The 26,789-nt window shown below is 42.9% G+C and overlaps 1 protein-coding gene across 1 annotated transcript in view; it reads right to left on the bottom strand.

The window, feature by feature from the left end:
• Positions 1-26,789, bottom strand: part of VPS13C (vacuolar protein sorting 13 homolog C) — a 2,873,871-nt gene that overhangs the window by 2,402,515 nt on the left and 444,567 nt on the right. The window contains exon 11 of the mRNA XM_085648297.1: positions 2,858-2,985. Coding sequence (XP_085504423.1) covers positions 2,858-2,985 — 128 coding nt within the window. The remainder of the gene's footprint in view (positions 1-2,857; positions 2,986-26,789) is intronic.

Here is a 26,789-nt window from a genome sequence, read left to right as displayed (position 1 = left end):
AATCACTTAATCACCCCATACCTAACAATTATGAATGTGTTCTCATGTAATGCAACTGGTGCTATGCAAAGCGCTCTGCTACCTGATTTGGGTCAAGTTCGCGCTTTATAAACCTGTAAAAAAAAATATATATATTTTTTAAAGTATAGGTTCTAATTAGTGATTTTAGATGTTTACAGAGCTATGAATTATAAGCATTCATATTGTAATAATAAATTGGGCCCTTACATTTTTATGAACTTATCCGCTGCCTCGTGTCACTGTTTATCATTTTGCACTTGCCTTTAAATTATTAATATAGGTGACTATACATATATTATTAGATTACATACTGGAATGTGCTGAATAGATTATTAGCTATAAAATGACAGTCAGGTGCACATGGTGATATGGTAAAAAGCGCTATTGAACAGAATACATAATTTTTATTTAAAAATGGGGCTAGATTTTGTAACTATGAGTTTTAAAGAATTATATGCAAGAATGAAAAATTGAGTTGCGTTCAGTGTGTGTCACTACTGGATGGTTATAATAAAATATCCATGTCATTTTACAGCCTTAAAGAGGTTCTGGGAAAGGAATGAAACACGTTGGCAACCGATTTATAAAATGATTTTACTCAACAAAGATACTTAAATAAAGTTTAATCAATAAAGAACTTGTGTGGATTGGATATTGCAGTAATCATTGATCTACTTTCACATTGAACCTTATGCTCGCAATTACTGGGTGAGCTTCATTAGCAATTGAGTGCCTCTCCCAATCTAATGTATTTAAGGTATTCATATTTGAACGACTACCTGTTGAGTACACTGGCAGCTGACACAGGATGAAGAAGAGCACCTACAACATACACAGTGCAATTACTAAGGCAATATGATGTTTTATCCGTTGCTGCGTAATTAGAAGTATGTTGGGGAATGTGCATGCATTCACAGGAGTGTGAGGATGCAGTGGATGATCCTGTGGTGTCGTGGGTGGTGGCTGGTGTTGTGTATGTGTGGAGCTTCTGTAACTGTGAAGATGGAGACTGGGAAGATAAGTCTGTGGGGAATAAACAGCATGTGTAAATCTGCTAGGTGAGGAGGAGAAAGCATTGAATGTGCATGCAACTGCTGCATGGGTATGGGATTGAAGGAAAAGGAGACATTACAAGAATGAATGAATAAAGAAGGGAGTTGAGGTAATGTCTCAGGGAACGTATAAGGGTGGAGAGGATGAACTTTAGGTCAGTCCAATCTGATGAGGTCTGTGACATATATTCCTAATCCATTGCCTGCATGCTGGTTATCATAGTTAGTGTGCCTCCTAGTCAAGATGGCTAATACGCTTCTTGATGGCCATTACTGCTAACCTCCTTATTGCTGCCTTTCATTGCCAGTGCTATCAGATGGCCTTTATTCGTAATCTTGGCTGACTGTAACTGATGTAATTTTTTTTATTTCAGCCAGTAATGGTTTGAGGGTTTCTGTGCATTGCTTTCCATAAATATCTGATTAAAACACTGTATGAATCTGGTTTGAAACAAACAAAAGAGACACTGAAAATAATTAGCTTGCCCACTGCCCCCATGATTGGTCTCAACATAGGAAATAATCAATGGCTTGCAAAAAACTCTATTTATCAAAAGATTCTGTGGTCTGATGTGAAATAGGTGCTTCCTAGGCATTAGCAATTTATTACAGGGCAATGGTAGCAAGGACCCATATCGCTGTAGAAGGCAGCATCAAAGATCAGGATCAGTTCCCAGCAATAGATAATAGGTAAACGTTTGTAGAAGCATGGAAGCCGACTGTTCCTACACAATATCCCAAATTTTGATCAGCAAACTGGTTTGGATGTGATGAGTAGTACTTCAGAACTCACAACACACAGAGGGCCGGACTGGCTGTAGAGGGCACCGGACGTTTTCCCTGTAGGCCGGAGGGGTGGGGGCCGATCTTGTGGCCATGGGGGCCACTTTTCTTACAGGGGGACAGTTTTGCAGCAGTGCAATATCGGCCCCCTGTAAGAAAAGTGGGAGCGGTGTTTCTTGCATCCACCCCCTTCCCAGCCCCCAGGTTGGGTCAAGCAGCAACCTATCAGGGCTGGTTGTTGTTCCCAGTCTGGCCCTGACACACAGACACACCGAGGGACACAGTTGCCCATTCGTATCACTGTTGGGGATTATGAATAATACTCCTGATTCGAAATCAATTTTACCAGGGGCACCTGAAACTGTTTGTCTTCTTCTTTTGGAAAATACTTACATTGTATTAATCATTAATAGGACAACATTGCCAAGGTTCAAGAGGCCTCACTTGCTTCTGTGAAATTATGGATCCAGCTGTGACTGGGTTCCACAGACAGGGAGGAAAAAAAGTACGCCTTTACTGTGTTTAGCATGACTTGTCCAAGAAACCTTGAAAAGAGCAGGTCCCTTGAAACAAGATAGTGCTAAACTCTTTTTGGACTAATAACCAGTCTAGCATTGATCTAAAAAACTAAGCATTAATAGTAGTTACCTATCAAGGTAGAGAGGAAGACGACGATAACAAAGGCTGTACTTGGGTAAGCGTTATTGTTCTAGAAAACGTACCTCTCTCATCTGTAGCAGGCTGTATCTATTTTACTTTCATTTGGAAGAAAGAGAATAATGCAGATTTTCTGTAATGAGGTTTATCACCAAGCAAGAGAATAGGGAGTAATAAATAGCTTTGCATATTTGAAAAATGTATTCTGCTCATAATGTATGCAATCAAATGAAACAGATAATTTAGACGAAGATAGGTGTAAAGAACAGAGCCAGAGCTGATAGTTCACATATGACAAGACTAATAAAATGCCTAGCAAAGAATATACGGTCGTTTTCACTTACCTGAGGTTTAGTTAATTCAATTGCAATATTCTGCACTTCCATTTTGCAGTCCAATTTAGGGGTCTTTAGCTCAGTTTCCGCATGTGGGTTGATGTAGAGCTTTGCAGAGGCAGACACTGGCTGAAAAACTAGTGAATTAAAAAAATATATATAGCATTTCAGCGTTTGGTAATGTAAGTTAATGTGCGCTATTGTAATACTAGATTGATATAAATATTACTTTTTCTATTATTATTATATGTGCATAGCGTATCACATTGTATGCTATCTCTATTGTTTGTGGGTTTTTGTTGAAGAAACCTCCCAAGGGGCAGACATTCCATTTTATATGACTCTTGGGATTGCAAACATTCATTTCTAATGTGTGTGTAATTTGTTATTCCTTTCCATTCTTACGTGCGCAGAGGGGCCATGCTTTAGAAGAGGCGAATCCTTGAGGGTCATAAATACCATGCCCTCACTAAACAATAGTAATCAACAGCATGTTACTCTCTCTGAATCTGCATATATGGTTTAAGTCATGCTGTTGTGTCATCAAGTGCAATAGATTTAAATAAAGTTCTATTACCATATCGAGAGCACAAGGGGTTAGATGCATGTAGTAGACATAATCTCAACAAATAGGCCTCCAGGGTATGGCTCATTTTTGTTTGTAAACAGATCAAGAAATACGATCTGTGAGGCAATAAACATTGTTATCACAAATCAGTTAGGATTTATTGGGGTAATAACATTGAATTTGACCTTTGTACTATGGTTAATACACTTGTGAATCTGTGCTTAGTAGTACAATTGCGCATTTATTTCATTGGCAATGTTTGGACGGACGGGGTCCCTCCCCCTTCCCCTCTCCCCCTCTTTTTCCCTCCCTCTCTCTCTCTCTCTCTTTCCCTCCCTCTCTTTAACTCCCTGTCTCTCTCCCACCCTGTCTCTCTCCCTCCCTGTCTCTCTCCCTCCCTGTCTCTCTCTCTCTCTCCCTCCCTCCCCCACACTCCCCTTCCCAAAAAACCTCAGGGTTAAAGTGTAGCCAAAAAACTATGATTGCACAATAAAAGTAAAAAATGCCACAGGAAATTTAGCCCTTGCGGTTAGCTCGACAATTCATAGCTTCTGGGAATGGTAGGGAAACTCTGAACACCTAGCCGCCCCCCCCCCCCCCCCGACCCTCCCAGGACAAAAAAGAAGACAAATTGCCCAAATGCGATCCAGCGAGAGTCTCACGGGAACAAAAAAAAGCTGACAGGGCGCATTTATTTATTATAAGCCCTTGAAGCCTACTTATGAAGGGGAGGGGGCTGCTTGCCCCTCCTCCTGAGCCTTCTCAGGCCCCAGGGAGCACATTCGGAGGCCAAAAACTATTTTTATTGGGAGGGGGGATTTGCGGCCCCCCCTTATCATAGCCATAAGAGGCCCCAGGGAGCCCACCCTCAGGGCCATACTAATTATTAATGGGGAAGGGGACCGCATTGCCCTCCTCCTCGAGCCTTGAGAGGCCCTAGGGAGCCCTACCCCGGGAAACACCTGCCCCCTCCATGTGCCTCAAGAGGCTCTGGGGAGCCCACCCCTGAGGCAGACATTTTTTTGGGGAGGGCGGGGCCCCCTTCCCCAAACCTCTTAAAGTTCCTGGGAAGCCCACCCCGGGGCCAACAATTCACAAAATGGGGTGGGGGTAACACAGCTCGCTCCCCAAACCTTAAAAGGCCCCAGGGAGCCTACCTCTGGGGTCAATTCCTTTACAGGAGGTCCCCCCTCCCCCTACTCAACCATTAACGGCCACGGGGCTGGCTCACAGTCCATGTACTGGAACATAGCGGTTTCGCTGCCCACTGGTTAAAGTAACATTCTAGATAGGTGAATCTGGCAGTGATAACATTGAATTTGAATGTATTGTACAGTTAATTAAAGCCTTTTCAAACGTGTAACTCATCTTGTCATTTTAAAGCGACAATTTGAACAAAAAATAAATAAATAAATCAACGTTAAAACACAATAAAATTGGGCTAAAATATAGCTCCGAAACTCCCTAGGGAGTAATTTAAAAAGTTCGAGTAATCTATATATTTATTTTTTTGTAATCATCGGCTTTGCGGCTTAGCTAACAGAGCTATCCTCGTTAGACCAGTGCTTGATAAATAGATAGATTAAGCAGCAGAAGACGAAGTGCTAGGGCATACAGGAGAAAGTGCAATGTGCAAGACAGTGATTTAGCCTCTGCAGGGATTGTAGTGTATTTCATGCGTGCTCTGCGGCATTCATTATGGAGCGAAAGTAGCCGACCTTGTTGGTCAAATGCTAAGCAGCAAATTCGGTGAGGTAACAGAAGCCAAACGAGCCTGAGTATGTGAGGAAAGTGCCAGGTGCAAAAGCAGCAATTTTGACCTCTACATCAAATTGTGAGTGTCCCACCTGACTTGCCGCAGAGAAAGTGTAAAGCAGCTATTTGCGATAGATCTTGCTACAAGGTAAAGAATGCATGCATTAAAATCAAGGTGTACTTGAAAGAGAATAAATAGTCAGATAAAGGGTATTTCTATGTAGCAATCTACCCTGAGCGTTGTATAGCAATGGTTGACTGTGCTGAACTTCTCTTTGAGGCAGCAACACAGTCAGTGTCTTGTGATTGTTGTTTCAAAGACCCACGGTCCGTTCGGCTGCATTACCGACTGCTAGCTGATTGGCTTGTCTTTTGATGCTCAGTTCGGCAGCTGATAGAAAATTTACCAGACGGCAGCTTAATTGGGCATCCTCGCTGGAGAAGCTTGCTAACACTGCTTGTCTACAAGTCCGGATGTGTTTCTTATTAAAGATTGGTCTAAGCAGAGTCCGACACTCCCATGTCAGAATCTTGCATGTGGTTAGCAGATGTACTATGCCCTTCTCTCCCTCCCCACAAAGTAGGCAGATTGCTGGCTTTGGAGGGCGTAGCCATGGCGGAATATGGTATTCAGATGGTAATATGCCGAGGCGGAGTTTCAAGAACTTCCCTTTGATGGTTATAGAGAAGCTGGTATGGAGATAGGCTTGGGGTGACGCCTTGGTATAGGACTGTAAGGTGAACCAGCCGTGGGCGCGCTCTGTCAGGGCAGCTTTATCCTGTATGAGTGATTCTTTTTTGACAGTGCTATTTACTATTTTTTTGAAGCTTACAAAGGCCTAAAGGTTCTGCAGTCCCAGTTGGTTAAGTGAGTTGTCCAAGTAGCGTCTGGCTGGACATGCCTCCTTGGATTGCAGTTCTTTCCGCAAATAGGTGTTGAGCGAATCTGGTGGCCCCCTTTTGATTTTATACCAGCTTTTAATGAATGCTCCTTTACGGGCAAGCTCTTGTCTTTGTATCCCGAACTCTATCCTCAGCTGCGCGGGGGGTGTATCCTGGTAATCCAAAAATCATTCAGATAGCTCTTGCTATTGTGCGATCCAGTGTCTTAGCGTCTCTCCCTCTCATGGCTTTGCCCCTGTAAGTGATTTATGGTAGGCGTTTTGCCTAGATCACTCTGGTTAGGGGAAGAAAATTTGGACCAGAGATGATGTTTTTCAGATTTCGTAATGCCACAGCAGTCATTATTCCCCTTGTTTTATGGTCTCACGTTGAGCTGTGTAGTTCCCTTTATTGTCGATGATGACCCCCAGGTATTTGTAGTTTGGTACAGCTTCCATCTTACAGGACGCCAAATGCCAGTGATGTTTTGTCTTTGTTGCGGATGTTCACGCTCAGGATTTTTGTTTTTTCTTGGTTAATGCTGAGTTTGTTCTCCGCCGACTACCGAGATGTGATATCGAGCTGGTGCTGTAAACCTACTGGTTTCCAAATAATAAGCACCAGATCGTCCACGTAGAGTAAATTGGTTAACTGGAGGCCACCTAACTTGGGAGCGTGCAAGTTGCTTCCATTGAGAGTGACCGAAAGCTCAGCCATAAAAAGGTTAAAAAGTATTGGGGCAAGCTCGCAGCCATGTTTCAGCCCAGAGGTTGTTGGAAATCTTTGTTAGGTGGTCTCCTGCGCCTAGTTACTTGCACCCAAGTGCTGCTGTGTAAAAGAATTAGCGGTTTTAGAAGCAGCCATAAAGTGTTAAGCCTTTTTAATTTTTGCCAAAATAAATTCCTGTTTTTATGTGGTCGAATGCTGAGATGTAATCAATAAAGCACAGATACTGGGGCTGTTTTATAGCAAGTGCAGCATCTATCAGTAGGGAGAGGATTGAGATATTGGTAGTAGTCCCCGTATTCTTACTGAAGACTGTTTGGTTTAACTGGATTGCTGAAGTTTCTGTGGCCCAGGACGTTAGTTCTAGTAGAAGTAATCCCGCATAATATTTGGCTTTGTTATCCAGTAAAGCTACCAGCTGGTAGCTTTTTAGGTTTTTGGGGTTGTTCCTTTTGCCTTTGTTTTTAGATGGGGGAGATGATCCAGCTCCTCCCTGATGGTGGTATCGTCGAAGTATGCAAGATTGTTTTGAAAGTTGGTTTTAATACTGAAGCCCAGTATTCCGGGTATTGTTTGAAGAGTATAGGTGGAAACCTATTTGGTCCTGGAGCTCCATCCCGCCTGCCTTTGGATATTCTTTTGCAAATTTGTGTTGTTGTGATTGTAAAGGGCTGTTCCAATACTGTATTAGGAGACATTTGAGATGTTGATGCTTCCCTTTTGGGCATGAGGTTATCAATGCAGAATTGAGTTTCTAGATCTTTGTTGAAATGAATTGGGAGGAAGATTGTCCATGCCTCTTCTGTTACATGTGAGTTGATGACTAGATTTAGTGGGTTGGTGAGTGTTATTTTTTTGCCAAAATTGGTGCTGCTCTTGGTTTTCATGTCATGCAAGAGTTTAGCCCAGAGTGCCTCGTCAGCGTCTTTCTTGAGGCACCAAATTTGTTTCCTGCGTTTGGATTTCAGTTGCCTCAGTTCTTGTAAGGCTGTAGGATCTATGTTTACTCTCCACATTCTCCGGAGTGCACGGTTTAGCAGTGCCTTAAGCTTTTTCAGTTGTATATTATTTGGAGTATGGCGCTTGTTTTTGAGGTGTTCTGATCTCGTTTAAATGTGTTCCCTTTTTTACCCCATATTTATTTCCTAGATTTTTTGTAAACACCTCCCAGCTTCCCATGCTATCAGGCTCTGCAGCTTTTGGTTCTTCCACAAGTTGTTTTGCGAAGAAGAGGAGGCCTTCAGGGTAATCTGTTTTGCATTTTATTCTCTTCTCGTTAAATATGTATTCGAGGCCATGTGTGTTTACTGGTAGAAGTTGAAGTGTGGATGATACTTCTATGGTAATTTCCTGTGGTAAGTGGTCGCTGTAGTCTGAGGTTCCAATATGGTAGTCCATTACTTTTGAGTACATACAGAGTGAGGTAAACGTGTAGTCTATTATTGCGCTTGCTACTGTGTTATGAAATGCTGCTGTCTGTCAGCGGTCTCCTGGAAATCTTCCATTAAATGCTGGAAAGCCCAGCTGCTCCAGAAACGCTAGAAGCCTACAAGCTATTTTCGTGTGTCTTCCGCCGAAGTTAATGTCTTGTGTTGCTGCATCCCATACGAACGGGCCCTCCTCCGTATAGGTTTCTCCGGTTGTGTTCCTTAACATATTTAAATTGAAGTCCCCAGGTGTGATCAGGCTGTTAGTTTGCTCTTCTGTTAAAATTTTCTCTAGTTCTTCCTTCAGCTGTTGACTGCCTTTAATTCTGTTGCGCGGGTGTATAAAGAGATTTAGGAGGATTATCTGCTCGTTTTTGACCTCACCCTGTATGGTGACTAAAAGCTTGCATTGCATTTGGGGTGCTAAGCTGTGCATCATTAGCTCCATTGCATAAATGCCCTTTATAGAGCTGTATGTGGAGAGGCCTCCCTTACTATGGCCGAATATGGCACTCTTTGTGGCTGGTGGAGAGTGCAGATTCTATATATTAAGCGCGCTGATCATGTTAGTGTGTTCTATTAATAACCATGATCAGCGCGCTTAACGTTCGTTCATTAGTAGTCTTTTGACCAATTTTTTAAATGAAGTAGTGGAAGGATTTGATCTGATCTCTAAAGGCAAGGAGTTCCAAATTCTTGGAGCAAGACCAGAGAATGCACGGTTGTACGATCTTTTCTTTTTGAATCTTGGAGGTTTCAGGAGAAGGGTGGACGTACTTCTGAGGTTCATGTTGGAGCCAGATAGTTCCGGTGTATTAGCCAGATAGTATGGGGTATTGTAATGTATGGCTTTATGAGTCAGACAGGCTATCTCGAGTCGGATTCTTGCTTCAATAGATAGCCAGTTTAGCAGCAAAAGGTCCGGTGAAATGTGATCAAATTTCCTAGAACCCGTTAAAAGCCTGGCAGATGCATTCAATGTGGCTCGGAGAGGGGCCAGACTGGCTTTGGGAAGTCCTGCGAGGGTCACCAGCCCATATTCCAATCTAGGGATAATCAGGGATTGAACTGCCGGTCTGAGATCTTCGAGGGGGAGGAATTGTTTGATTTTCTTCAGTGTGTTGAGTTGGAGATTGGCTCCCCTAGTAGTAGCACTGATATGTGCCTGCATGTTTAGGTGTTTAGGTGTTTATCCAAGGTGAGGCCTAAAGATTTGGCTACAACTTGGGGAGTGCAGTTCACAGCAGTTAGGTGTTTAATCCAGTCTAGGGTAGGAGCTGAGTGATTCGGTGGGGTGATCAATAGAAATTCAGTTTTGAGAGTATTTAGTAGGAGGTGGTTCTGAGCTAGCCATTGTTGAGTTTGGGCAAGATCAGTGTTTAACATTTTTATGTCCTCTTGCGAGGAGATCTTCAGGTACAATTACGTGTCATCCGCATACATGTGATATTGGATGTTGGCTCTGTTCAAAATGACCGTAAGAGGTTCCATAAATAGGTTGAAGAGAGTAAGCGCGAGCGTAGAACCTTGTGGGACTCCAGTCAGGACAGGGGTACTGGAAGCAAGGGCATGATTAACTTTGATCCTTTGCGAGCAGTTGTGAAGGAAGGAGGCAAACCAGTTTAGGACCGGGCCCGACAATCCCATTCTATGTTGTAGGAGATCAATCAAGTTTTTGTGTTTGATGGTCTCCAAGGCTTTGGACAGGTCTAGGAGACAAAGGACATTTTGGTCGAGGGCTCTCACGGCATCATCAACAATGTGAGTTAGTGCCGTTTTGGTGCTGTGCCCTGCTCTGAATCCTGACTGGTGGGAATCCAGAAGTTGATATTTCTCAATATGTTTGCAGAGCTGCTAGTGAACGCATTTTTCAAGCAATTTTGTTAGAGTCATGCTGCTGGTGATAGGTCGGAAGTTGTTTGGATCTGATAAGTCCGCATTGACCTTCTTGGGAATGGGAGAAACTTGCCCAGCTGTTAGGCAGTCCCAAATCTTTCCCTGTAAGAGGGATTCATGAATGATCCTGGACCAGAGAGGGAGAACGGCAGAGATTAAATCTTTATAGAGCTTGGCGGGGAGAGGATCACCAAAGTGATTTGAAGGTTTGATGGATGCCATGTTGCGAAGTAACTCAGTGTTGTCTTTTAGGAGAAAACTGTTCCATGAGGCGTTGTTTTTGAGGTCCAAAGGCAAGTGTATGGTCGTAGATTCTAGCCACCTCCCCTAATCCTGCCGGCGGTATCTTGGATAGCAAAGTTGGGGTAGTGTGTAATAGCTCCAGCTCTATTTTCATTGTTTTTTCAGCGAAGTGAGCTGTAAAATCACCCCCACTAGGGAGCAGGGAAAACGGAGTTGAGCTCTGTTTAGAGGATTGGTTAGATTGTTCCTTAATAATTTCGAAGAGTTTTTTTTGATCCGTTTTTGGCTCCATCCAGTTGAAATCTGAAATGATCGATTTTCGCCAAGCGTATTTGTTTGTTGTAAACGCTTCTCATTTTCCTCATTTGAGAGAGATTTGTGGTGAAAGTCGATTTTCTCCATAGTCTCTCCGAGAGTCTTAGATTGCGCCGTTCATCATTTAGGGCACCATTAAACCATGGTTTAGAGAGTTTGACTGGGATCCTTTTGAGCTGTTTCGGAGAAACCGAATCAAGAATGTTAGAAAAAGTGTTAATGTAATGCTCCGAAAGATCATCAAGGTTGGTTAAATTAGGGGGGTGCTGTAGTCTATTTTTAGTGATTGAGGTTATCAAACTAATGTCGAGGTCTCTCATATTGCGGGTCATTTGTTTCACTTTAAGGGGTTGACCCTGTCTACCCAGCCCCTTGTCTAGGATGAGGAAGGGGATTTAAAAATGGTCAGACCAGTCACAGGGTAGGATTTCTCCTATTTGTATGAAGTTGTCTTTGCAATTATGAGGTCTAGAGTGGCGCCTTTATTGTGAGTAGGGCCTTTACAGAGCTGCAAGAAATTGAGGTCAGAGAGGAAAGTCTTAAAGAAATAGACAACTGGATAATTTGTGTCATTCTAATGAAGGTTGAATTCACTGAGGAATACATGGCAGGGTTGATCCGAGCTCGAGTTAATGACCTCCATGATTTGCTCTGTGAAGACTAGATTGTCACCATGAGGGTAATAGATCGAGTGTAGCACACAAACCTTCTGGTCTTTGTTCCAGATTTCAGAGACTAGCTGTTCACAGGAGGATACAACAGTACTAGAGGATTGTTTTACTGTGAGGTTGGAGTGATGAATGCAGGCAATGCCCCCTCCTGTTTTATCCAGTCTATCATTTCCGAGTATAGAGTAGTTGGGAGGTATTAAGATGTCAAGAATTGGGGAGGACCTATCATTCAGCCAGTTTTCAGTGATGATTAGAAGGCCCAGGTTACATGCAATGATGAGATCAGAAATATCAGCTGCATGTTTCACAGCTGATCTACAATTGAGAAGCATCGAGTTGATGTGCAGGTTGGGAGTGACCACTTCTTGAGTCTACGTGTTTATATGACGTAGGTTATCTATGTTCAACTTTCTGAGATTAAGGCTTGGTTCTCTGTCTTGATCAGCAATGATTGAGGGTATATTGAGAGTCGAGATGGGTTGGGAGACCATTTTAGAGTCCGAGTAGGACCCAAGCAGGGTGAGAATGTCTTCATCAGATAACTGAGGTGGGGTTCTGTGGGGCCGAGATTGGTGGTTAGGTAAAGGCCTCGATCTCCAGCTAGCGCTAAGATCGGAGCAAAAGGAGGTAATGCCTTTGGTAGAGTAAATCTTCTGTGGGTCGTGGATATCATTCCTCATCGCGGGGGGTGAAACCCAACTTTTCCCCATCTTCAAGGAGAGCTGCAGAATGCTTTGATCCAAATCTTCGATGCTGGAGGTGATTCGCACCAAGTTTTCTGGAGTGAGACTATATCAAAACTTTGGAGGTAAGATTGCAGTTCCGATTCCAGAGTCTTATCTCCCATGCCATTGATGTTCCAGGAACAAAGTTTCAAGTTTTTTTCTGTTTTGAGTGCCGGGAGCTTGATAGGTCACAAATTTTGGGGTTTGGTATTTATAGTCCTGGATAAGTAACACCACTCTTGTGGGGATGTGCTTTTGGTTACATTTGTCCTGTGAGTCCGCTGGTCTCTGGAATCTTTACTCTCAGGGCTTTTGCTGCGGGCTCCTCGCAACACTGAGTATGACTGTATACTCAATTGAGCCTGCCCGGGATCTTTTAGATATTCTAAAGTGGCGATTAATGGTTCCGGGTACCTAGGTTTAGCAAAGGACTGTAGCTTAATGCCCCAGGAATTGAGTTTAGTATGTTCTTTTAACACTATTAGCTACGCTTGGTGAGGCCCAAACTGTTTTTGTAGCGTCCACTCCCGGTTGATCTGGAGACTCCACGAATTCAATTGACTCCAGGTCATTGCTTCTTAAGTTCTTCAAGCTGTGATAACATGAACGTTTTGAAAAGAAAAAAAAAAAAGAAAGAAATTCACCGGTTATAGTTACCATCTCTAACTAGGACTGGCGCCCCGGCCATGGACTGCTTATGCATTCACATAGGACATCAAGCATGACATGTTTTATTACATCATTTATGACATCACTGATGACATCATCCAATGAGTGTGTTTGTTTGTTTAGTAGTTTATACACAGTGGCGGGTATCTACCATAGTACTTCTCAAACTAGTAAGAGTTGGTAAGAGCTCCCACCTGCTAAATGCCGGCCGTGGTGTGAGTGCACTGCTGCCACACCTAATGCAAGACTATCTTCTCCCACCCGCATCCGTTGCACGGCAGCACTAGCCACTATGTCCAGCCAGGCCCAGGCATACCCCTATCTTCCAAGTTCCTCCACAGCCTTACGAGTCAACCTCAACTAACTGTCACATATGTGACCCAGCATGTTTAATGGGCCCTCTTGCATGCATTGGCAGCAGACATGAGTTTGGTGGCTTCTGAGCCGCCTTTGATGGCCTCCGGGCCCTCAGCTCATCCAAAACTTCACTTGCCGGAGGACATCTCAATGCTCGTTCTTTAAGTAAACATGCACAAGACATCACTGATCGAATTACAGAGGAGAAATTGGATTTCCTGTTCATCACTGAAACCTGGTTGAAACCCTAGTATAATCTGGATATTGCTGTAGCAATTCTGTCTGGTTATACAATTGTTTTCAAGGACAGAACAGATGGAGGGGGTGGCAGAATAGCCCTCATCTTCTATGAAAGTTTTCAATGTACCACCTTTGAAATCGACAACCTCAAGGATGCAGAATGCCTAGGCTTTTGCCTTTGGGTCAGTGCATCAGAATCCTTCGCTGGCTGCCTATTGTATCGACCTCCAGGTCCTTGCACTAGCTTTTAATCTACAATGTTATCCCCATAGTAGTTCCCTATACAAATTTTACATTGCTAGGAGATTTTAACCTCCACCTTGATAACCCAGATGACGTCAAGGCCAACTCCCTTCAAGAAACTTTATAAATATTAGCTCTCTCCCAATTGATGCATTCCTCGACCCACCTTTGTGGCCGTACCCTCGATGGGATTTGCACCAATTATCTTAGCCTGATGGCTGGTGTACCCATTACACTCTTTTGGACGGATCATCGTCTAGTCCCATTTAGCATAACAATTGCATCCCAAAATCATGTCCCTCGTAAACCAGACTCCCTTACCTCTACTCACCGAATATGGGGAGATTTGAAAGCTAACCCTAGGCTGAAGGCTCGTCTGTCCTCTTGTGCCTGACCCTCAAAGGGAAGATGGCGGAATAAATTATTTTAACACCTGCATTACTGAAACAATTTTAGATCTTGCACCTTCCATTCACCCACAAAATGGGCAGTGTAAATGTACTCAATCTTGGTTCTCCCCTAACTTCAGGAACCAAAGTGCTACTGTAAACAATGAGAATGGAATTGATGACTGGCATGCAGCATGCACGATTTGTCCATTGTTAGAGAGGCTCAGAGATGTATCATAAGTTGATTAAATCGACAAAAAAGATTATTTTAATAATAAAATTCAAGAGGCCAATCAGGATCCAAAAATAATTTTTAATATCTCAAAAGTGTTTTTGCAACCCAAAACTCTTTCAAGAGAGATACCGCCCTCCCAGACCCTAAGTGACCAAATCTCAATCTTCTTTGAAGAAAAGATCCAAGCTATTCAGAAGGGTTTTGCGTCCACCCTCATAACCCACCCCTTTAAATTTCCCTATTTCTGGCCTTCCCCATAATGCACCCAATATGAATTTGTCTACACTTGAGGACATTTCCCAGACATTGTCATGGCAAATGATTCTCTATTGTAAATTGGGCACGCCCTCAGACCCCTGTCCACCTGCAATACTCCATGAGGCCATTGATACAGTAACTCCTTTGATTAATAACATTCCGAAGACCTCCCTAGCCACAGCTGTGATGCCTCCAGCCTGAAAATTGGCAATTGTCAAGCCCCTGCAGATAAAATCCCTGGCAGACTGTACCACCTCGTCTAACCTTAGGCAGATTTCTCTGCGGCCTGTACTAGCCAAATTACTTAAGAAAATCGCGAACCTGCAATTTACCTCCTTTCTGGAATGTTCTAATATTCTCCATGCACGCCAATCTGGCTTTAAGCCCAGACATACCACTGAATCAGCCTTATTTGAGGTCTCAGAGACTAGTAAAATGACTCGGGATGCTGGGAAGGATGAAGTATTGATACTGCTGGACCTCTCCAAAGCATTTGATATGATTTCACATGACATCCTTATTCGGTAAATCCAAGATGCAGGGATCTCTCACAAGGCACTAGTGTGGTTCAAATCCTTTTACACCCATAGGAGACAAGAAAATAAGTTACTTACCTGTAACTACAGGTATCCAGTATTGAAATCGTTCACAGATTCACATGCTTGAATCATTCTCCATCGTCTAAGTGGGAATCCCACGGTACTATAGTAAGCAGTAAGACTTGTACAGAGGCCATAATGGCAACAGAAGACTTCTCTAGCCTATCTAGGGCCTTTTTAAAAAATAAAAAAAATAAAATGGTATATACCCAATCAGGTGACAGCACCCTCTATAACACTCCAGACAGAGGCTGAATCCCTCAGATTTTCTTTAAGCACAAGTGTCAATAAACTTCACAACTATGAGGGGAGCCTCTATCAGGAAAGGGGTGGGTCGCATGTGAATCTATGAAAGATACCAATACTGGATAACTGTAGTTACAGGTAAGTAACTTATTCTCTTATCCAGTATTGGGGTATATTTCATAGATTCACATGCTTGAATAAGAGTAGCAGTTAGTCCACAGCTGTATAGCTATACATCGTCGTCACCCAAACGGAGGCACACAGGCATACCCTTGCAGATGTTGGGTATCAATCAAGCATGTCAAATATCAATTTATGAAATATGAATACAGTATTGTAAATTATTAGACACTATAAATAGTGTCAAAACACTTACAGTTTTCAAAGCATCACCTAAGTGAAATAAATGTTGTAAAACTGCTCGTCCCATAGCAGCATCTGCTTTGTGAGCCACTTCCAAACAGTAGTACTGAGTAAATGTATGAGCTTTCTTCCATGTTGCTGCTCAGCAAATGCTATCCAGTGGATTGCCGGCAAATAGGGCTGCAGAAACAGACACTGACAGCATACTCTTGGTTTGGCTGCCAGGGGTTTCCCTGCTTTAGAATGACAGAATTGAATTGTGGCAGCTATACATAGTGGCTTTAGTTACAGCTGATCCTTTGTTGTGGATGCCATAAGAGATGAAAAGCTGATCAGATTTTCTGAAGGGCATAGTTATTTGTAATTAGAATATGAGACACCTCGACATCTAAGGTGTGAAGATCCTGTTCAGATGGTGATTTTGGATGTGGAAAGAACTTACGAAAAATGATAGGTTCATTAAGGTGAAACTGAGATGGCACCTTGGGTATAAATTTAGGATTTATATGTAACATAACATACTCATCTAATAAGCAGAGGAAAGGCTCTTGGGTATTAAAGGCCTGAAGTTCACTAACCTGTCTGATTGACATCAGTGCACGTAGATAGGCAAATTTCCAAATCAAAAACTTGACATTCGCTCAATGGATGGGCTTGAATGGCGATTTTAAGAGTTGGGAGAGAACCACATTGAGATGCCATTCTGATGGAGAAGCTTTAACCAGAGGAAAAGTTCTAAATAATCCTTTCATGACTTATTTGATTATTCTAGATGAACAAAGTGAAATTGAGTTAGACGAATGTTTGTATCTAGATATTGCTGCAAAATGTACCTTAATTGAAGAATGCACCAAGCCTGAACGGGCTAAAGATAGTAAATAGGAAACAACCTGTTCTGGGGATGATCCCAAAGGGTGAACATTGAAAGCTTCACATCAAACGCAGAACCTCTTCGTCTTTAGCTTGTATGTCTTGTTCGTGAAGTCAGCTCTGGACAGAATGCCTATACAGTCCTGAAAAATATGTAGATCACAAAATTCATGGTATTCAGGAGCTATGCATGTAATTGAAGGGATTCCGGCTTGGGATGGCGTATTTGACCTTTGATCTTTGTAAGAAGGTTTTGTTTCGATGGAAGCTGGATAGGTTAGACTTCGGAGAGTAGGATAAGTTCAGTGAACCAGTGTTGCCTGGGCCACCGGGGAGCTATGAGAATGAGGCGACATCCGCACATCTTCAATTTGCTGAGAATCCTCAGAATAAGGGGAAAGGGGGGAAAAGTGTAGGCATAAATCCCCGACCATCTCATTGAAAGGGCATTTCCGCATGACCCTGGGAGTGGGTATTGACTGGCGTAAAATCAGCATTTTGCGTTCTTGTCTGTTGCAAAAAGGTCAAGCGCTGAGGTGCCCCAAACTGTGAAGATCTCCTCTAGCACATGTTGATCTAGTTTCCACAAGTGGCAACTGTCCGTGGTTCCGCTGAGCATGTCCGCTAGGGCGTTATTGAACCTTAGAACATGTATTGCTTTCAGGGTGATTTGGCGCAACTCTAACCATCTCCAGAGAGCTTGAGCTTCTTGAGAAAGAGGGAGCGATCTCATGCCTCATCGTTTGTTGATATAGAGCATGCTGGTCGTGTTGTCTGTCCGAGCCAGCCAGCACAGAGGCTCCTGTAATACAGGGTAGGAAAGCTTGGAGAATGAGAAAAAAATCACTTTTAACACTAAGAGGTTGATGTGGAGTTATTTCTGGGGTTTTTACCACCTCCCTTGCAGGTAGCCTCCCCAGCACTGTAGAGAGGCGTCGGTGGTGTTACCATGCTCTGGCATTGCAGTCGGAAATGTGAGGCATTGTGATGAATGAGGTATTTGGGACCACCAAGTTAATGTTTCTTGCATTCCAAAGGTGGCATAAATGAAGTCGTCGAATGAGCCAGTTGGCTGGACCCATTATAACTTTAGTTCGTCTTACAGAGGTCTCATCTTTAGTAAGGCCAGAGGACATCGTGCCTAGGGTTGATTTGAACATCTGCATAGCAACTTACTTCCTTTGTGAGATTACTAATGCCAGTTTTGACAACTTCTGTTGTCTGTCCTGTGACAAATATGTCTTGTTGCTGATGGTATTGAGGTTGGCTCCTAAGAAAATTATTTCTTGGCTTGGGACAAGGAAGCAGTGAGACTCAACCTTTGAAATGGCAGCAGGCATGCCTCTGCAGTCTTGAAAGCTTGTTTCTGTGTGGAAGTTTTTAGCAGCCAGTCGTCAAGTTAGGGAAATACGGGATGACCTTGCTTGTGAAGTGTAGCTGCCACTGGGGCAAGACAATTTGTAAAGATTCTCAGGGCAGATTTGAGTCCAAAAGGATGGACTCGGAACTGAAAATAGGTACCTTCTACAGTGAAATAGAAATACTTGCAAAGTTTCTGATGTATGGGGATATGGAAATAAGCATCCTGCAAATCTAGGGAAGTCAAGAAATCTCCGTTGTTCAAGAGATGGAGAATGTCAGAAAGGGAGACAATACGGAAAGACTGTTTGTGCAGGAACTTGTTTTATGCTATGAAGGCCAAGATGAGTTTCCACTCCCCTGACTTCTTTCAAATGAGGGAGAAACGAGCGTAGAAGCCTTTGTTCTTCTGTGGAGCAGGGATTCTTTCTATAGCTCCTTTTGCTAACATAATCAGAACTTCCTTCCATAATAAGTGAAGGTAAGGTGAATGTGCCCCTTTTGGGAGTTTGACTGGAGGTTTCTGCACAAATTCCAGGGTGTGTCCGTATGCTTCCAAACCATCTGTCGGCTGTGATCTCCTGCCATTGTGGGAGGTAGTTCCACCCACATGACTGGAATGAGGAGCTGCCGGTGCTTGAATGTGGTCACTGTTTGTGACCGGTGTCGCGACCCTGAGGAACCGGTTTATGCCTTGAGGTTTGCCTGTTGTGGGGCCGCAGATGGTGGCTGGTGGTAGGGTTGTTGATAGCCTGCCCTATACTGGACCTGCGGCTGTCGCAGGTATCCACTTCTGTAGGTAGTGAAACATTTCCTTTTGGCACCACGAAAGGCAAACTTGTAATATTGCAAGGTGCAGAGAGATCTGGCGGTGTCCGTGTCTGTTTTTATCACCAGCAGTGCTTCATCAACATGTTTCCCAAATAGGGACTCACCATTGTAGCCCATATCAAGTATTTTCATTTGCACTTCTAGTATAAACATTGTGGCCTTGACTCAGCCCTGACGTCTTAGTACAGCAGCACCTGCTAGCTGTCTGAAACCAGTTGATGTGATGTCTAGAGCACAATCATTTCTGAAGAAATGCGCTCTCCCTCCTGGATAATCTTTTGCGCCTCAGCTTTCTTTTCTTCAGGAATGAAGTCAACTAAGCTACTGGCATCTGACCACATCTGTTGGTCAAACTGCACAAAAATAGCTAGTGAGTTTGCAGTGCGGACTGTAATTGCAGACATAAAGGAGAACCGTTTCCCTGAATTATCACGGCGTCTTCTTTTCTTATCTGGGGGCATCAAAATAGGAGTAGACGGATTTTTAGAGTGTCTTTGCACAGTCTGCGAGATTACAGAATCCGGTTTGGAAAGGCTAACGAGGCAGGCTGAAGAGTCATCTGTAACCTTGTATTTCTTATCAAGGCGAGGTGACATAGGGGTAACTGTTGCTGGATTCCTCATAATTTGTATTTTTCCCTCCCAAATATGATCAATGATTGCAATTGCTCTCACGGACTTTCTGGCCTGCTCTTAAAAATCAAGCAGGAAGCAATCGGATTGCTTGATGGACGTATGGAGATGGAATCTTGCAGCTGCTCTGTCCATTAAGTTATGAAAGCCCTGATGTCCTCTGGGGAAGAATCTGCTAGGTGAGGCGGGGAAGAGATGGTGTAGGAATCCAATAGTCTTCCCATTCATAAGGCGAGGGTTGATGATACTGAATTATGCCTTCCTCACCTTCATCCTCTGAGGAAGTATGGTCCTGTCTTGGAGTTGGCACATTAGGTGTGGGCGACATTATAGGTACTATAGGTACCGGATTACTGGTGTAGCCGAAGGTGCAGGCTGGGGATGTACTGGTGTTTGCTCCTGTGGGTTGTCAGGATAAAGTCCTGCAACATAGCCTGTAAGTTATTTAGCAATGAGGTGGGCTTGAGAACTTTATCTCCTGGGCTGTTGATCACCATAATGTTGATAATGATGCCTAGGAGGACCGTAATAGGACAAGTAATGGTCATCATTGTCCCCAGTATCATCCTCTTGACACTTCATATGTAGTTGAGAAGGACTGAAGGCATCCCCATAAGACCCCTCTTTTACAGTCTTCAATATCCAGCAACAGGCTAGGTAAAAGAGGAGATGTCTTGCTCAGATGTGTTATTCTTGGAGAATGAATAGTTTTTTAAATTTTGAGTCTTGTCGCTGGTAACGTCAATGATGAGAGTTGCAGCGTCAGCAGAGGGTGAAGCAGATGAATGAATTTTCATCTCAGCTGTCTTCACCTCTTCCGTTGATGGTGGGATAGACGATGGTACCGCCACCGATGGTCTCTCAGTGGACGGTGAAGGTGCCGACGATACAGATCTTGATGTCTCTGTTGACGGTGCCTTCATTGGCGGAATATCTGTTGACGAGTATGGTACTTTCATTGATGAAGACTTGGAGGATTCAGATTCTGTTGACGGTGCTTTGATCACAGTAGTGACAGCAGGAGTCATTGCAATTGATTTGGAAGACAATGTTTTTGACGATTATGTTGACGTACGGGTCATCGTCTTCATCGACGTGGTCTTCGCCGTCGATGCTTTTGTCGTCAAAGGGGTTGTCTACAATTTTTGCTGTTTTGATGTCGACGGCTCTAAGGAAGGAGACTTCGATCCTACCCTTTTCTTTTCAGAAAGAGTAGAGGAATGGGAAGAGGCTTCCCCTTTGGAGTCATGATGATACTTCTCCTTTCTGAGGGGATCTTTCTTTAGGACCTTCTTACTACCTTCCGCAAGCCCCTGATCAGAGGATCTTGACCTCTTAAGGGTGGCATGAGAAGAGTCACTCTACTCGCCAGAAGCGGTGGATGTCTGGCATTTTGACTTCTTCCGTCATGTAAGAAAGCGTCCTTCTCGGTCTCTTAAAGTCGTTGTAGAGAAAGTGCAACAAATCCTGCACTCCTTGACCAGGTGTGGAGGGTAGAGGCAATCTTTTTGTGGATCATCGATATGAAGTCTTTTTTCCCACAGGATGAAGAGACCTGCTTTTGGGGAATCAGAAATGGTGGGTATGTGTGTATATGTATGTATGTACATATATCATAGAAAAGAATTCTGAAGAAAAAAACTGAGTAGAGGAGACTCTTCACACGAAGTGCAGTAGAAAATATGAGGTATTCAGCCTCTGTATGGAATGTTCTAGAGGGTGCTGTTGCCTGATTGGCTATAAGTCAAGTGTTTATTTCATTTCTTCAAAAGGACCTTGATAAGCCAAACAAGTTTCTTCTATAGCCATTATGGCCTATGTACAAGTCTTACTGCTTACTATAGTACTGTGGGATGACCGGAAATGGTTCAAGCATGTGAAGCTATGAAAGATACCCAAATACTGGATAGACTGCGGTTCCAGTAGAAGTTTTGTTTAAAGAAAAAACTTATCACTAGGGTTGTGTCACAGGGATTACCTCTTCGCCCTGCCCTTTTTAATATCTTTATCTCACCCCTTATATTTCTGATTGACTAATATGGAATTGCAACCACCTCACATGCAGACAATACGCAGTTGATCGTTTCATTAGAAAAGGGCTCGACTGGTTCTCAATTGAATTTCCAAAGTGTCTTTCCAATGTAATCTCAACAATGCACAATAATCATTTTAAATGAAATTCAGAGAAAACGGGGATCCTACTTTTTAGAAAATCCAATTAATTCTCTCCCACATGATGGTGGCCTAACTCCATTCCCACTCCGCCAGACACTGTTAAGTTGGCAAAGACTTGGATCAAATTTGACACTGACCTCTCCTTCCACCCGCAAGTGGCAGCGGTAGATGGTTCGTTGTGTTTCAATCTCATTAAATCTCAACAAAACAATGTCCTTCTCCTCCCACTTACCACCGGGAAAACTGTAGCATTTGCCTTCATCTCACTGAGATAGGATTATTGCAACAGTCTTTATGTTGACAACTCAAAACAGTTAATTCACAGGTGCTACAACTCCCAAAACGGAAAACACAGTAAAGACGCACCACAAGTATGTATGAATATATTTCCAAATACAAGTTTAAAATATATGAATTCTTCTTTTATTCCTTTTTGTGCTTTTTGGGGGATTCCTGCAATATTGTATAAAAATAGGTCATTGAATGTAAATATGAGTAATATCTTTGCATCATGAAAAGCAGTTCACATTGTGATTTCTTGTACGATTTGTTTGTATTGTGATTTTTGAGTATTAATGTGTTATTATTGGTCAAATTGTCTGTTCCTTTTTTCTGTTACAATATAGTGTTTGATAATGTGTCATAATATAGCTATTACATGTTTATGTTATGTTTTATATTATACTGTACTCTTGCACTTATGTTTGTTCACCTATATTGCCTCTACAGCCCTGAAGAAGTCATTGCCATAGTCAAAACACGTGGGCCGTTTCTGTTGTAAACATTGGCAACATATTTTAATGCAAGATTGCAAGAATCCAAACAAAAACACACAAAAAAGAATAAAAAGAAGAATTAATATATTTTAAAATTGTATTTGGAAATGTATAAATTTTGTAATCCTAGTGGTGCACCTTTACTTTGTTTTACGTTTTGAAATGTCCTTTCTGTAGGGCTTCACCTTGGCAGGAGGTGCCGATACACTAAATCCAAAATTTTCATCAGGTATTGTTTAGGGACACATGTTAGGTGGGGTGAGTTGGGGTCCGCTGCCATCTTAGGGTTTTAGCTCCCAAAATGGACATCAGCAACAGCCGCATTAAAAAGACTTAATTGGCTCCCAATTCATAAAATTATTCTGTTTAAGATTTTGTTGCTATTTTTCAGAGCATTCTAAGGCAGGGACCTGGAATACCTTACTGCCAGATTTAGCCACTACAAGAGCTTGAGAACATTAAGATCTTCAAATGCAAATCTGCTTAAGACTTCCCTCCTTCACATTAAAAACTTGAGGTGGAAAATCTTTTGTGGCACTAGGTGCTAAAGCGTGGAGCTAACTGCCACTGCACTTCCACTTTTTAGATACAGAAGCTGCATCTAAAAAAGCGTTGAAGACCTGGCTCTTTCAAACACTGGATGCTCTTTGTCATACTCTCATTTAATGACTCCATCTAGGGCCAAGGACAAAGGATCATAGCTGCTGCTGAGTATAGCACCAGGATGCTCAATCACAAGTGACAGTTAAGCTTTAGAAAAAACTAATTAATTCAACCTAAGTTTGTACAATCTGTGCCTAGCTAACAGGGTATAAGTGTTTACAAAGCGCATGTGCTCGTAATGCACCATAGCTCTGTACAGGTATTGAACACGTTATAAATGTTTACATTCAAGAGTAACACCGTGTGCAGGTGACAGCTGACTTGTATTCATTATGTTAAAAAAAAAAAAACTTTTGGTTCTGCAGAAAATGTTTTCTGCAGGAGAATGACTCTACGTAGAAGATACTAACTTTTGTAAGAAGCCTTGAGTTGTTAGAGACTCATGCCAGCATGATAATGTATACTTAACATAGAAGAGTGTGCACACCAGGTACTAACCTACATACGCATGCTTGTTTTGCTTCAGAAGATGGGTTATCAGTAAAGTTTTGACCACATTATGAAAGGTGTAGGTAGTATGATCTTTAGCACCTTCAGAACTTGGGTATTTTGAGCAAAGAGTATCTTTTTTGACAACTACTGTATAGAACGTACACTGTTCTTAGTAGATTCTTTTGAATACTCTGATGTATTTGTCATGAGAGTTTGTGTTTGCAAACAGTGTGGTATAGAATGAACTCTCTCCATAGAGTAAACACTGAGTACAGTACTCAGTTCTCTAGTGATATCAACTTCTTACATTAATATGGGGTTCAGTGTGTATCAGGGGTTTCATACAGATAAAAGCTGTCTGTAGTAGGGCATTTCTTTTGGAATTGGCATTCAGTATTTTGGCTTTCTGTGAACAGTTGTATACACATTGAACAGCGAACTCAATGAGGGTTTCAGATATATCTGTGGTTGATTGTTAATGAGAGCTATGCTACCTATAAAGTGTATGCTATGGGGTTAATGTTGCACATAATGCTTATTTTCAACACCTAAGGGACATGTTTCTGTGTTGATAGTAATGATGCCTGATCTTCTCCTGAGCTATTTTGTACTTACTGTCAGACCTCTAAAGTCTAGTCATTTATATAGCAATATGCAGGAAAACCTAAGCCTAAGGTCTTGTGCAGAGTGGTGTTGGCTGTTTGGAGGGGGACTTGGCTGGTGGGCCTGGTTGTGGACATGCACGGAGGGGGGTTACATTCACGTATGGTAATTAAGTCTTACTTTACATTAAAAAAAACTAGAACTTTACTGAAAATACAAAGGTTAAGTAACATATAGTTAGGTGTGATAAAAATATCTGTTTTAGTTTAAAAAAAAAAACTTAGAAATTCACTTATAAAACCAAAGGTTAAAGTAACATTACGGTTAGGCGTTTTTCTCAGTCACAACATTAATGTTTTGAACTAAAAAAAACACAGAAATTCACCAGTTAGAGTTGATATTTATAACATCGCCCCTTCCATGCACTGTTCATGACCTCACATACGACTTCACTCATGACATGTTCCATGACATGATTGATGACATCACTGATCACTCCTCAAATGACATCATTGATGACATCACTAATAACATCAAACAAGCTTTGATTGTACACATTGCTCTATAACAGCTATGAAAGTAAGTATAAAATAGCTTAAAAGAATATGAAGCATCTTCACTACTACCATACATACAACCACCATAGGTAAAGTAAGCTTTTGTTATTTGCAACATTAATCCTATACCATACACTTCTTGGGTAGCCGAGTTCATGTTAACTATTAACCACAGATGAAAAGATAACCTATACTGCACATTGTTTTCAATCGGTATAAAACTGTTTAGGGACTATCAAGTTAAAAAGTACCTCATAAGAACTGTGATGTGAACTGTATGTGTGTATCACAGGATGTGCGAGTGACTATATTGAGCAGACAGTATGTGCATAAGTGGCTCTATATGTGAGTAAGTAGTTGCATTAGTGTCTGTGTGGTTGAGTTGATGTGTGAGTGGCTGTATGGATCAGGTAGTACGTGTGTGAGTGATTGTATGTATCTGTAAATGGGTATGTCATTCGTTGTATGAGAATGGGAGTGGATATACAAGATGCTGTATGGTATGTTAGTTGATGTGTGAGTGGCTTTGTGGTTGATGTCATGAGTGATGTAATTTGAGATGTTATGAGTGATTTCACTGACAATGTCACTTTTTTTTGTTTGAGTTGGAGCACTGCTGCTTGGGGGATTAAGACCACTTTAGTCCCAAGGCCCTCAGAAGGCAAGGGGACTTCATCCCTCCACCAGCAGTGTGCAGAGAGGTGCGATTGTAGAGTGGTGGAGAAAGGGGGCGTGGCCTCAGAAGTCCTCTCAGCAATCCCACTGTGTGGGGTTTACTAGAGGTAACAGGGGGTCTAGTTGGCCTCTAAGAACCCTCAGCAGCCAAGGGGTCTTCATCTCCCAGCCAGCAGCGTGCCAGGAGGCACGTTTACAGAGTGGTGGAAAAAAGGGGCATGGCCTCCGGCAAGTTGCCAGCTCTTATAAAACAAAATGTTACTATTTTTTAAGGAGGGGGGGGGCGCAGCGGCCCTCTCCCCGGGCCGATATCAGCCCAAGGGACTCCATCACCCGAGGCCTGGACGCTTGGTTGGGGACTGTGGCGGAACCTGAAGGCCTCTGCATTCCCTGCCGGCTCCCCGCCTCCAGAGGAAGCCAGCATTGCTTTGAGACCCAGAGAGCTGCTAACATGCAGGTCCTTGGATCCCAAAGTAATGCGTCTGTTTCTCTGCTCGTTAGACAGCCGGCAGGGAAACAGACACATGCTCAGCTTTCAGCAACCAAGAGCATTTTCTGCTCTCAGTTGCTATTCTCGCAATTGCAATGGCCCTGAGGGGTGCCGTTCCTCAGTGCCATGTAGGGCTCCAGGAGTGGGACCGCACCCCCACCTCCAATGTTAACTTTTGTCCTGGGGAGGTGGTGGTCCCCAGGGCTGGGGGTCCGCAACAGACCTCCTTAGTTATTTTGTTTGTGCCCCAGGGAGGTGGTGCTCCCAGGGGCTCCGGGGGAGGCCATAAAGACTTCTCCCCATTTTTTTTAAAGAATGTATCTGCCCCGGGCGGTAGTGGTACCCGGGGTGTGGGGTTCGGGTGCCCCTCGCATTATTTGTGATTGAATCTCCGGGAGGTGTCACGCCACTGGGCAGTGAAGGCCGCGTGGCCCCTGCATTATTTTTACATTAACCTCAGGAAGGAGGTGGTCCCCGGGGCTGGGGGTATCCGAGAGGCTTCACGGGGCAGCGGGGAGGACATATGGGCCTCTCCTACATTTAATTGAAAGAAAGTCCTGGAGAGGTGGTGGTACCCTTGGCAGTAGAAAGCCCTAGGCGGGGGGTCCATGCAGCCCCTCTCCCATATTTGCACAATGCCCCGAGGACCTGGCCCACCCGGGTGCTCATATATAATGAAGTGCGGGAGGTTGTACTTCATTTTTAAAAAAAACGTCCACAGAATTCACAGATCCAGCAGGACTCCCGCCGAAAATTATAAGAAAAAAAAAAAAAGGATTTTTTGCCCCCTTTTTTTTTTGTTTTTTTTTAAACATTTTCTCTTGTGACTCGGTTCAACCTAGTCACAGGCTGGCTCTCAACACTTTCTCGTTTGAAGTGTTGGCAGCCAATCAGATCTTAGGCATGAAATCAGGAGGGGTCGCAGATCCATCTGGCCTCAGTTGTATATCTTAAAATCTTTTCTCAGCAACTACTGAACAGATTTACACCATTTAACAAAAAGAGTGCTTTCTGGACCAAGAGCTACCTTTCTGCCAAATTTGGTGTAATTCCGTTCAGTAGTTCGTGCTG

The sequence above is a fragment of the Triturus cristatus genome, chromosome 3_2 (genome assembly GCF_964204655.1).
Source record: "Triturus cristatus chromosome 3_2, aTriCri1.1, whole genome shotgun sequence".
Taxonomy (NCBI): Eukaryota; Metazoa; Chordata; class Amphibia; order Caudata; family Salamandridae; genus Triturus; species Triturus cristatus.
Note: the sequence above shows the minus strand (reverse complement) of the source record. Positions and strands in the feature narration are given on the sequence as shown.